Source organism: Miniopterus natalensis, chromosome 2, assembly GCF_054644295.1.
Source record: "Miniopterus natalensis isolate mMinNat1 chromosome 2, mMinNat1.hap1, whole genome shotgun sequence".
NCBI lineage: Eukaryota > Metazoa > Chordata > Mammalia > Chiroptera > Miniopteridae > Miniopterus > Miniopterus natalensis.
The window spans coordinates 156,237,329-156,250,107 of NC_142082.1; the positions used below are offsets into that span (position 1 = coordinate 156,237,329).

At 39.5% G+C, this 12,779-nt stretch overlaps 1 protein-coding gene across 1 annotated transcript in view; it reads left to right on the forward strand.

Annotated features, from left to right (window-relative positions):
* The window catches only part of DNAI7 (dynein axonemal intermediate chain 7), a 52,439-nt gene that overhangs the window by 14,348 nt on the left and 25,312 nt on the right, over positions 1–12,779 (forward strand). Inside the window, exons 3-8 of the mRNA XM_087814755.1 lie at positions 627–718; positions 2,064–2,165; positions 2,995–3,132; positions 9,054–9,200; positions 10,629–10,732; positions 12,263–12,572. Of these exons, the coding sequence (XP_087670881.1) occupies positions 627–718; positions 2,064–2,165; positions 2,995–3,132; positions 9,054–9,200; positions 10,629–10,732; positions 12,263–12,572 (893 nt within the window). The remainder of the gene's footprint in view (positions 1–626; positions 719–2,063; positions 2,166–2,994; positions 3,133–9,053; positions 9,201–10,628; positions 10,733–12,262; positions 12,573–12,779) is intronic.

Consider the following 12,779-nt stretch of genomic DNA (forward strand, 5'->3'; position numbering starts at 1 on the left):
GAATATTTCAAGAGGTTTTTAGCTTTTAACACTAAGAACATCTGTGGATTAAGATTTAGGTTTTAAAAAAGTCTATCTTTAGGATCTATGCTAATTATTTATGTATAATCATATAAATCCTTTTTAGGTGACTCATGATAAGAATAGAACATCAGGATCTAAATCTTGGGCAATGTTTTATTATATTGGGTTAAGCTTATATTCTTTAACATATGTATCGTATTTTCCTTTTGATATTGAAAGCAAGAGAAGACTGAGGTTATTGTTTTGATGATGCAGATATCAGGAGATTATGGAAATCTTCTGAAGATGTTACCTCTCCTAATTACCCATGATAGATCTGTTATTTTTTTTTAATTGGCTAAAATCATTTTTGGATCATTATAAACATTTTAGAGAAGAGAAGTATCACTATGGGCCTATGTTTTTTTGCCTAGAAAATTTAGTCATGCTACTTTTTTGGGAAGAAACCTAGCCCTTGTCTTATTTCTATCACATAATAAAGGTTGTGACTTGTATAAAATATATCACTATCAGTACATCTTGCAAATGTTTGAAGTAACTTTAAGGGCTTAAAAATAGATTGATTATCTCACTGAGAAAAAAAATTTTGTTTGGTTCTTTAGAGGAAGCCCGTGTGAAATATGAAAAAGAAGAACTGGAAAGACTTGAACTGAAACGAATTGAGAATGAAAAATGGCAACAACTTGAAGCAAAGGTAAATAAATGTTAATGATATTATTAGTGAAGACAGACCTTATGGCTACCAGGTCTGTTGGGCCGTTTAATACCTTTCTCCTCCAGAAGCTACCAGTAACGTTTAGGCCTGTATGAACTGGCTTAACTCTTTAACTGGCTTTAATCCTACCATAAAATCAATGACATTATCCACATTTCACAGATAAGGAAACTGAGGAGTGGAGAAATCAAGCTAGGTCAGAGCCAGGACCTAAACATAAGTACCCTTGCATCTGAGCCTGTGTTTGTAAACATTAAGTTATAATTCCCAACCTGTTCTATAGATAAACAGGGACCAAAAGAAAAAAAAAAGAATTCAAATTCTACCTCTTCTTTTTTAGTTTCACTTCTCTTTTTCACCAGAATTTTTCAGATCAGTAGTTCTGAAATATTTTAATCTCAGGGAGGAAAACTCTCATTACTCTTAAAAATTAAAGATCCCCAAGGAGCTTTTGTTTATGTGGGTTATGGCTATCAATATTTGCCATAGTAGAAAAGAAAACTGAGAAATTTAAAAACATTATATTAATAGGCTTAGGCATTGTTAAAAATGAACATTAATAAAAATAAGTAAATACACACTAACATAGTGTGTATTTACATAATGAAACGCTCAAGCTTACAGTGGTAGATACAAATTTTCTAAAATTTGAAATTTACTTGAAGGCTTAAATTTTATCATTGGCAACAGATACTTTAAATTGTCTCCTGGAAGTGACATGCTCCATTCATTTGTGAGAGAATATGTTCCAAAATGCTCAAATAATTGCACAAGTGTTTATTTTAAAAGACAGTATTGTCCATAGATATGCAGCAGACATGCTTTTTGCATACTTCCCATTTTGTCACACAAAATATTAAAAACACACATACTTAAAGGTTCACATGTAATAAAATTAGTAATTTTTACTTCATCAAGTCATTCTTATGTGAAACTGGCTATTTACTACTCCTCCACCCCGAAGAATATGACCATTAGTACAGTTTGTGCCTTGATTTACACTAAGTCGCCCACAGTTTTACACTCTCTTGCACCATCAGTGCAAATGTGTACACTGTAAAAAAGGCAAATAAAGTCTTAGTATTATTGTGAAAATATATTTGACCTCACAGATCCCAAAAGTGCCTTGGTATACACCAGGAGTCTGTAAACCACACTTTGCAAACCACTGTTTCAGATGGAATCTTTTAGAAATATTAGTTATATTCAAGCTAATTTTAATATTCATTCTGAAACTAAATAGTTTGCCAAGTGAATTTTCGATGCTACTTGTGAAACACGAAGCTGAAATTAAAGAGTAAATCACTGTGTCTTCATGCAACAGGATCTAGAAAGGAAAACTGAAGAACTTGAAGAACTTGATTTGTTAGAGGGGTGTTTTACCGAAGCAGAGAAACTGAAACGAGAGAAGAGATTGCTTTCTCAGGTAAGACTGACTTTTTTTTTGAGCTACTACTTTTGTATCACAAGAGGGAGTTATAGTCCAATATCCCTTTTAGTCCCAAGAAACTTTAAATTGTCCATAAAAAATATCTAATCTGACAGATTGCTTGTAGCAAAGTAAATTCATATAATTTTGCAGAAAACTATTTGTCAATAATAAGATCCTTGAAACATTTATATCCTTTGATTTAATCTTTGGAATCTTTACTGAGGAAATTATCCTAAATTAAAATATAAAAACTTTGGTTTTAAGACAATCCGGTGTTGCCCATAACAGCATAACTAACTTTAGAAACAATATAGACGAATATCAGGAAAAAAAGGAAAACTGTAATAATATGACAAAAGATGATTATGGTATAATTTTAAGCAAAAGAATTGTAAGTCCAATATGATTACAAATGTAGAATTTGCATAGACTACAAAATGAGTGGAAGGGCTCATACTAAAATGCTAATGGCGATTAACAATTAGTAATAATTTGAGAAGTATAAAGTAGCCCAAGTATTGGCTCTTGTAAATATAGGAGCTATATATGGTCAGAGAGGAAAGCAAAAGAAAACCAACTCATATACTGTTTTAAAAATTAAAATATGACAATAAAGATGTATTTTTTGAGTTATTGATGCTTATAACTTATTTTGCTGAAGAGGAACTTGGTTATTTTAAGATAACTCAAGTAACTGGTTACTTGATATGTTTTTAGCCTAAACTGGGAAAACTAGGTATGAGAACTCCTACTTGAACAAGAAGTAAATTAACCTGTGGCTAAATTTCATCAGTGTGAACGTGCAAACATTTGTATTCTGCAGTGGCAACACTACACTGGGTGTGATGGGAGTCCGGACCCTTTAATAGCCCAAGAAATTAATACTTTCATTAGCTTGTGGAAAGAGGAAACAAATGAGTCCTTTGAGGAAGTCATTGCAAAGAGTAAACTAGTGCTACATGTAAGTACTTTAGCGTTACTCCATAATTTTAAATTATTTAAATTACAAGTTGATTCCAAAAATAGAAATAAATTAAGTAAATATGATAGCTGCCAATTAATAACACCACTGCTTCCTTGGCTATGGAGAAAAACATTTGCTAATTTTCTTTTTATTCCTAAAACCCTCTTGATACCTTAGAGGAGGCCAACGTAACATGAGTGTGAAATATTAACTGTATGTGTCTAATTCAAGCGAAAACACTGAGCTGCGTTCACTTATGTAAATGACTTGGGGGATAGCGCATAATTTTACCCTCAGCTGGCACTTCGCTGTTCGGTGATGCAGGGCACATGCTTTATCGTTAACTGTGTGCTGGGCACCTCCTTGTTCGGGCAGTAGAAGTACAAAGGTGAATGAGAATATCTTAACGCTCTGTTTCTGCAGATGGGACGGACAGACTAGCCTGAACAGCTACCACTTTATGGTGCACTTAAAAATGCCAGAAAAAAATTTCTAATACATTTCAGTCCATTGCCTAGTTCAAAAGGAAGTAAGGGAAAATCTTGGAGGTCATAAAACAATTTAGAAAAGTGGGCAAGTATAGAAGTCAGTGGTTGCCCAGAAAGTACCTGTTAACCCCTGGTGGCTTAGCCTTGGTTTCAAGGGCCATCAGAGGCAAAGCCTCAGTTACACACAGGTGACAAATGGGTCGGAGACTCCCTATATTGCTGGGAGCCTCAAAAAGGCACTGCGGGCTCGATCCCCGGTCGGGGGCGTGCAGGAGGCAGCCGATCAAGGACTCTCATCACTGATGTTTCTCTTTCCCTCCCTCTCCCTTTCTCGCTCTGAAATCAATAAAAACATATTGAAAGAAAAAAAAAGGTATTGTGGGTAATAGGGGGAAAAACCTCCTCTGCAAAGAGAGGTGATAGGAACCTGTTTGGCTCATCTTTAGCTTAATGAAGGAAAAACAAAAATGTCTCCAGTGAGAATTATCAATGAGGAGTGAGTCAGTGGTGGGACTGGACAAACTTACCAGAATACAGCAGAGAGATAAAGAGATGGAAAATACGAAAGAACAGCTAACATATATGTATGACAGAGCAAGAAGGACTAACAATGTATTGAAAAGGCGTGCCAGGAGAACGAGGGAGGGGCAGCAGGCAAAGGGATACGGGTGACAGCTTTTCAGAACTGGGGAAAGATATGAACCCCCCGGTTCAAGAAATACAACAGATGCCAAGTTAGGAGAGAAGAAAGAAACCCGCACTTAGACACACCTGCGTGGTGTCAGCCACTGAAGGGAACCCGCCCCTCTCGGCCCTGCGCTCCTTGCGCTTTCTGTTCTAATTCCTCAGCGGGCCTGTGCGCGTGTCACCGTGGGTACCTCTCCTCCGTGTTGCTGTGAAATGCAGCAGCTCCAGACTCTGGGAAGCACACAGCACGCGGCCTGACTGGGTCCGGACAGCAAGCCAATGAGATTCCCTTACATATGAAGAAATACACATTGCAGCTTGCTTCCAGTCCCCTGTGAGAACTTAGATGGGTCTCTGACTTTCCAGCGGCTCCAAAGAGCCCCCCCGCACTGTGAGGCGGTGCACACCAGTGGATTCATCAGCCAGTGTGCCTGCCATTGCACGGGCGCTCCACCGGGGAGGCCGCCATGGCACAGTGCTGGGCCAAGAGCCTGGCGCTCTGCCACTAGCAGGGGCGCTGTGGGAGGTAGTGCTGGAGTCCACCAGTGACGGGCGAGAGCTGGCATCTTCCTTGATGAATGTGGCATGTGGAATTACAGGTAATAAATAGTAGGGAAGATGAGAACAGGATTTGACAAGCTCCAAGATAATGCTTACCGTGCCAGGCTTTTGAAACAGCCGCTTGCTGAATTTTCAAAGTAACCCTGTGAGGTAGGCACCATTATTCCCATTTCACAGACAAAGAAGTTGAGGCACAGAGATGGTAACTAACTTGCCCAGGATCACACTGATTGTAAGAGGCATCTAGAACTGAATCTAGCTTTTGGCTTGAGTCCACACTACCCTGCAGTACTGTGTTGCCTCTCTTAACTTAGAAGTCTTCTAATTATTATCTGTGTCAGTGTTCCAAGCTAAACTCTGCAACTTACTAGTTGTTCCTTGATCATGTTGTGCCTCACTTTCTCCCAATACTGTAAATATCTCTCCATTCTCTTCTTGCTTGCATGGTTTCTGAGCAGTTGGATGTAATTCTTTGTTCCTCTAAAGGTAAGATTTTTTTCCCTTTGGCTTCCACTGGGGTTTTTAAATTTATCTTTGATTAGCTATAGTCCTGCTTGGTGTTCTCTGAGCATCGTGGATCTGTGGTTTGGCCTCTGACATTCATTTGGGGGAATTCTTAGTCATTATTATTTCAAATATTCCTTCTGTTCCTTTCTTTTTTCTCCTTCCAGTATTCCCATTGTGTGGGAACTATCCTTAGGCATTGTCCCGTAGTCCTTGAATATTCCTTTCTGTTTTTGTTTCAGCCTTTGCTTCCTTTGCTTTTTGTTTTTTCTAGGATTCTATTGATATATCTTCCAGCTCAGAGATTTTTTTAAAAATCTTTATTGTTGAAAGTATTACAGGTGTCCCATCCCCCCCCCCCCAATTGACCTCCTCCACTTCGCTCCCACCCCTTCCCCAGGACTTCACCCCATTATTGACTGTGTCCATGGGTTATGCATATATGCATATAACTTCTTTGGTTAATCTCTTCCCCCACCCTCCACCCCCCTTCCCTCTTCCTTCTGAAATACGATCATCTGTTACATGCATCAATGTCTCTGGATCTATTTAGTTCATCAGATTCTTTTGTTCATTAGCTTCTTTTTTTAAAAAAAATCTTTATTGATTTCAGAGAGAGGAAAGGAGAGGGAGAGGGAGAGATAGAAACATCAATGATGAGAGAGTCATTGATCGAGCCCACAACCCAGGCATGTGCCCTGACCGGGAATCGAACCCATGGATCCCAGGTCGATGCTCAACCGCTGAGCCACACCCGGCCGGGCTCATTAGCTTCTTCTTAAAGAAGACCCTTCAACATTTCCTGTAGTGCTGCTCTGGTGGTGATGAACTCCTTTAGCTTTTTCTTATCTTGGAAGCTCTTTATCTGACCTTCAGTTCTAAATGATAGCTTTGCCAGGTAGAGTAATCTGGGTTGTAGTTCCATGTTTTTCATCACTTTGAATATTTCTTGCCAGTCCCTTCTGGCCTGCAAACTTTCTATTGAGAAATCAGCTGACAGTCGTATGGGTGCTCCCTTGTAGGTAACTAATTGCTTTTCTCTTGCTGCTTTGAAGATTCTCTCTTTGTCTTTAACCTTTGGCATTTTAATTATGATGTGTCTTGCTGTGATCCTCTTTGGGTTCCTCGTTGTTTGGGACCCTCTGTGCTTCCTGGACTTGTAAGTCTATTTCTTTCTCCAGGTAGGGGAAGTTTTCTGTAATTATTTTTACAAATAGGTTTTCAATTTCTTGCTCTTGTTTTCCCCCTTCTGGCACGCAATAATATGAATGTTGGGCCACTTTAAGTTGTCCCAGAGGCTCCTGATACTATCTTCATACTTCTGGATTATTTTTTCTTTTTGCTCTTCTGGTTGGGTGTTTTTTGTTTCCTCATGTTTCAAATTGCTGATTTGATTCTCAGCGTCCTCTACTCTACTGTTGATTCCCTGTAAATTATTCTTCATTTCAGTTCATGTAGCCTTCATTTCAAATTGGTACTTTATTATGTCATTGATTTTCTCAGTTGTTTTCATAATAATATACTTGAGCATCCTTATTAGCAAAATTCTGAACTCTGTATCTGTTAGCTTGCTTGGATCTATTTCATTTAGTTCCTCTTCTAGAGATTTCTTCTGTTCTTTCCTTTGTGACATGTTTCTTTGCCTCCGCATTTTGGCTGCTTCTTGGTTTGTGTTTCTATGTATCAGGTAGAGCTGCTGTGTCTCCTGGAATTTGTAGAGTGGCTTTGTGGAGTAGGTGTCCTGTAGGGTCCAGAGGCTCAGCCTCCCCAGTCACCTGAGCTGGGCCTCCTAGGTGCTCCCCTGTGTGGGCTGTGAGCACTGTCCTGTTGTAGTTGAGCCTTGGTTGCTGTTGGCGTCATTGGGAGGAATTGTCCCCCAGGCCAATCAGCTGTGAGGACCAGCTGCAACTACAGCCAGAGAGCTGCTGTGCTGGAGACACCCCTATGGAGCAGGATTTACTTCAGTGGAGCTTTGGTGTTCACCAAGTGCGCCCCTTGAGTGTGTCACTCGTGGATATGGAAGGGTTGTAATCCAGTGTGGTCGAGTCTGACCACCAGGTGCACTGTCTCTGGGGCCTCCTGAGAGGTGCAAAGTCAGCCTGTGCCAGTGCCTTGCCCAGGGCCACCCAGCATGAGCTACACAGCAAACCGTAGTTGGCTGCTACTTGTGCTGGGCTTGGAGGTGCCCAGGAGAGGCCAAGCTATGAGCCAGTGCAGGCTGCCGCTAGTGCCAGGCCTGGGGCCACTTATCAAGCCCTATGGGGCCCGCTGCTGCTTGTTTGAGAGATTTTAGGGAAGTCCTGAGCATGAGGCTCGAGAGGCCACTTGCACAGAAAAGCCCCTGGAAATGGCCTGGATGAGCCTGCGGGTGGGGAGGGCGGGGCCTCCGGGAATCACGGGGCGGGGCCAAAGGTGTGAGTCAGGTGCTGGCGATTCATACGTGGTGCCTGCCTGCCGGCTGTGTGCGGGGAGGACTCGCCAAAGGAGCAATGGCTTCTGCCAGCCCTTCTGCCTGGGAGGAAGCCGCCCCTCCAGCTCTCGCCCGGATCTCAGGCAGGTTAGTTCCCCCCCGAGTGTCCCGGGTCCTTTCAGGCTGCTGCCCGGCGCTGGGCTCAGAGGGAGCGTCCGAGTGAGTCCGTGCCGGGCCCTTTAAGGGGAGTTGCTGGGGCTCCCGCAGCCTCCGAGACCCTCAGGGACAGTCCCCGCTGGTTTCACAGCCCGGAGTTGTGGGGACGTCTCTTCCCAGCCCTGGAGCCCTGGGCTGGGGGCTGCTGTGGGGCTGGGACCCTTCACTCCTCCAGGAAACCTCCACCACCGAGATTCCCTCCCGGGTTTAACCGGCGGCACCAGGTGTGGGCCCGCGGCCGCGTCTCCGGGATTCAGCCCCCATCCGCCCGTGTCTCCGCTCGTCCTACTGCTCTTGGTGCTTCCTCAGCTCCCTGGTTGTGGGGCTTCTGTTCATCCAGATCTCAGGAGGCTCTGAGTGCCGGTGGTTCTGTATTTTAGTTGTAACGTTGACGTGGTTGCGGGAGGCGGCGGGCGCAGCTGTGACCTACGCGCCATCTTGCTGCCGTCCCAGCCCAGAGATTCTTCCCTCGGCTGAGTTCAGTCTAGGAAGGAGCCCACCGGAGGCATTCTTCACTGCGTCACAGTGTTTTGATCTCCAGGATTTCTCTTTGGTTCTTTCGTAGGATTTCCATCTCTGCTTACATTATCCACCTGTTCTTGCATGCTGTCTACTTTATCCACAGAGCCCTCGGCGTATTATATTAATCACAGTTGTTTTAAATTCCCGGTCTGATGATTGCAACAACCCTGCCGTGCCTGGTTCTAATGCTGCCCTGTCTCTTCAGAGCACATCGTAAGCACTCAGTAAATGTTAGTAACCTTCCTCTCCTTCTCCCTGTTATGTTGTTGTGCTTCCTGTTCCACTGTCCTAAGTAATGGAAGCTCTGTTACACGTGGTTGAGAATCCTTATAACGGAGTTTTGGGGGGAAATATTCTATTTTTCCGTGCTCTTAAATAATATAAAAATTCTTTTCTGTACTTATTTTACTGACAATAAGATGCTTTCTTTGATTAAAAAATGGTACCCTTTTACCCTTTTGACTATTTGTCAGACTGATTTACTTTTGTAGTCAGTTTTTACTTTATATCTTTATCCTTTTGCTTTATAGTTAATTGATAAATTGAAAATAATTTTATTGGAAACTCCGCCATATGATTTGCAAGATAAAAATATAGTGCAGTACCAAGGGTCAATTCTGGAACTTCAGGAGCTCCTTCATCTTAAGTTTAACACAGCCACAGAACTACTCCTCAGAGTAAGTGGGCATCTTGCTTATATGTTATGATTAACTTTTATAAGGGTTAAAATTTTATGCTATATAATAAAAAAATCCAGTTTCTTTTTTTCCCCCTAAGAATTAAAAGGTTATGAAAAAATCAGTGGAATAATTTAAGGCATATATATTTATCCATATTGAAAATATTTAATAAACATTTTATTTTTGAAGAAATAAAGCATCAGTATAGCCAAAATCTAGTTTTCTTTGTTATACTTGCTAAGTTTTACCAGGATCACTATGAAAATAAATTCATAAAACATGTATTAGATATGTGCTCTAGATAAATCAGTTGATACAGCATTAAAATTATTGTAGTCACTCTATTTTTCTGAATATCTTAGCACTAATGATAATATCCAAATAACCATAAAACCATTATTATACATAAAAAATTAATAAAAATTCTATAATATATTCTAATATCCAGTCCATAGTTAAAATTTCCCTAATATCCCATGAATATCTTCTATAGCTGTTTTTTTCTCACTTTTTTTAATCAGAAAATAATCTAAGGTCACATATTGCTTTTGGCTATTTTGTCTCTTATTTTCTTTTGGCCTAGAAAACAGTCCTAGCCTTGGTTTAGCCTTGATAAAATATGTTCAAATTACTAAGAACTGAAAAGAAGGCTTAAACTTTACCAACTTTATTGTTAGCAATAATATTCATATTATAATTTTGCAACTGATTTATATTGTAAGAAAAAGCAAGTAGGGGCAGGGATGGCCACTTTTTTAAAAAAAGCAATAAATTAATCCCCAATACTTTTAAGTTTTTACATTATAGCGACCAAATACATATTAACTTATTTAAGCCCCTTGAGAGATAATTTCTTGAGCAATAGGAATCAAGCTATGTTAGTCTTTATTAAAAAAAAATTAAGAGTAATCTTAAATTGTATGTTTAATGTTGGATACCAAGTATTGGACTAGTAAAATACACAACTCATCTGGATTTTATAAACTGGATATTTTCTTTTCTAACCTTGATATGTTCAGAAACAGGCAAACTTGCAGTAACATAATCTACGTTTTAATAAGGTACAGATAAAGTAGCATATGTATAGTTAAAATGAAAAGTCACGATAGTGTTAAAATGCAAAAGGGTAACATAATAGTAATCTACACGTGCTACCTGGGCAGGTAGGAGTAACTTTAATCCTTAGACACCTTAAGAGAAGCTGAGTGGAAAAGGAGAAGCACATTTAATTAAGTAAATATGTTTGTATCATTTTGAGAATTTTTAAGCAATTCTTTGTCATTTTGACTGAACCTTATTTTTACCCAAATAACTCTTTTTAAGTAATGAAGGGAATCCAACACCTAAGTGATGAAATAACGTTATCTAAGTTGTGTAATTTATGAGACCTCTGATCTTTTATAATGTTTTCTTTTTCTCTTATAGCAAGCTAGTACTTTAGCAGATCTGGACACTGGAAATATGGAAAAAGTCATTCAAGATGAAAATGTTATCCTATATGTGTGGGCAAACCTCAAGAAGAATCCAAGGTATTCCGGTGGGTGATACTGTAGGTTGAAAGACATTAGAGTCATGTCATGGTGGCCAGGCACAGGCCTGTTGAATCACAGCGTGGCATCCTTGGAAAAACCCATGTTAAGAAGTCAGACGAATGGGGTTTTGAATCATAGACCTGCCATTTACCCTAGGCAAGTTGCATAGCCTTGCTGAGCTTCAGTATATCAACCGCACAGTGATGAATATATTACTTAATAGGACTGGGTTGAGGAATAAATATTAATGCATATGAAGGTCATGGCATGGTGTCTAGTACAAACATAGGCTGAATAAATTTCAGGTCTTTCCTTTCTCTTCACCACTTAACCTTCCTTTCCCTCAAAAGTAGAAGTGGTAGGTGCTTTTTACATGGCAATCTCAAACTTAAAAAAAAAAAAAAAGTATCTTTGTGAACTGTTAAAAATAATACTTTCCAAAAAATAACACTTGCATATTTATTATTTTTTAGATACTTAAATGATATAATTACTTTTAACAAAGTAACAGCTTTCTAAGCAATGATAGTGGTAATGATAAATTCATGATCACTTGGTTGCTGCTTGATCTCAAATATTTCAAATTAATTATGTTAGTATGGCCGTAAGTTTTAAGAAAAAATTCCTGGAATAAAGTGAGTAGGCTCTGGTCTCAGCTCTGAAAAGACTAGTCATATTACAATGGAAGAAACTGGACCTTTAATTTTGATATTTGGTAAAAGGAAGGAGTAAAGTATTTTCTACATTGCATTTGCTACAAAATACTCTGTTTTAAATCTAAATTAGAGACAATGTAGTAGTTTAATCTTTTTATTATGAGATATGTTATATACAGAAGAGTGAAGGGAATGAATATCTGTGTGATTTTAAAAGAATAAAAGGAGAATGAATAGCCCTGCATTAACTACCCAGGTCTAAGAAGATAATTAGGTGGTCCATTTACTAAGATAATGAGTAGTGGAGGCAGAAAAAATTCTGTTTTATTTTTATGGTGATCGTGAGGGAGGTTTTAGGGATGGACTTGTTGTTTTGAAGTACCTATGAAATATCAAAGTGCAACTGTCTGAAGGACTTAAGAGAAATCTGAGTGAGATATATTTTTGGAAGTCATTAAATAATTCAATAGTTCTTAACTCTTGGGGAATCATAGACTCTTACGAACTTTAATAATCAAAGCCATAGAAATAATTTCCAAGGAACTTATGCAGATGGAGAGGAAAGGGGCCTGGGATGGAGAGCTGAGTTATGTCAACATTTAAGGGACAGTTAGGAAGAAGGCCATACAGAGGAAACAGAGAAGGAGCTGCCAGTGATGGAGCAGAGTATTGGGTTACGGATCCCAAGAGTGACTTTTGAGAACGATAACATTAGCAACTGGGTCAAAATCCTGCAAAGAAAGCAAGTAAGGGATGGGATTCAAAACTATGTTGAAATTAAAGTGGAGAGAATACTGCTTAGGTATAAATTCGCAACAGTTCTAGTGTTTCCTTGGCCTCATCCTTGTTTGTAAAAATCAATTATCAACAGGCACAGAAGTATCAGATGCTCTGAAATACAAGTTGGATTTGAAATTCCAAGGATATTAGCCACAAGTGACATTGCTCTACGGCTCCTACATACTCACTATGATCATGTCTCACCACTGCCCCCTGTTCCAACACTATCACAAGTACATATTCCCTTGGTATCTCCCTCTGTCCAAGATGAAGTGAAGAATGTAGAAGCAGCAGTCAGCAAAGAGATCCAAGAAGAGTATAAACAACCAGAAAATGAGTCTAGCACAGTTCAGGAGGAAGAAATAAAGGTTGAAGAACAAGTTGATATTGTAGTAAAAATGGTAAGACACATTTAAATATATACATTTTTTCTTTATGTAACAAGTGTTATTAGATTCCCCTGAAGCATTCTCAAGAATCCCCCCCCCCCCCCCCCCCCCGCCAAACAACTAGAAACTGTCTGAAAGCTACTTTCTTGCAATGACCTAATTTTGAATGTGTATTTTTTTCCCTTGCTTTCTATTACTAGTCACTATTCATAATTGAGC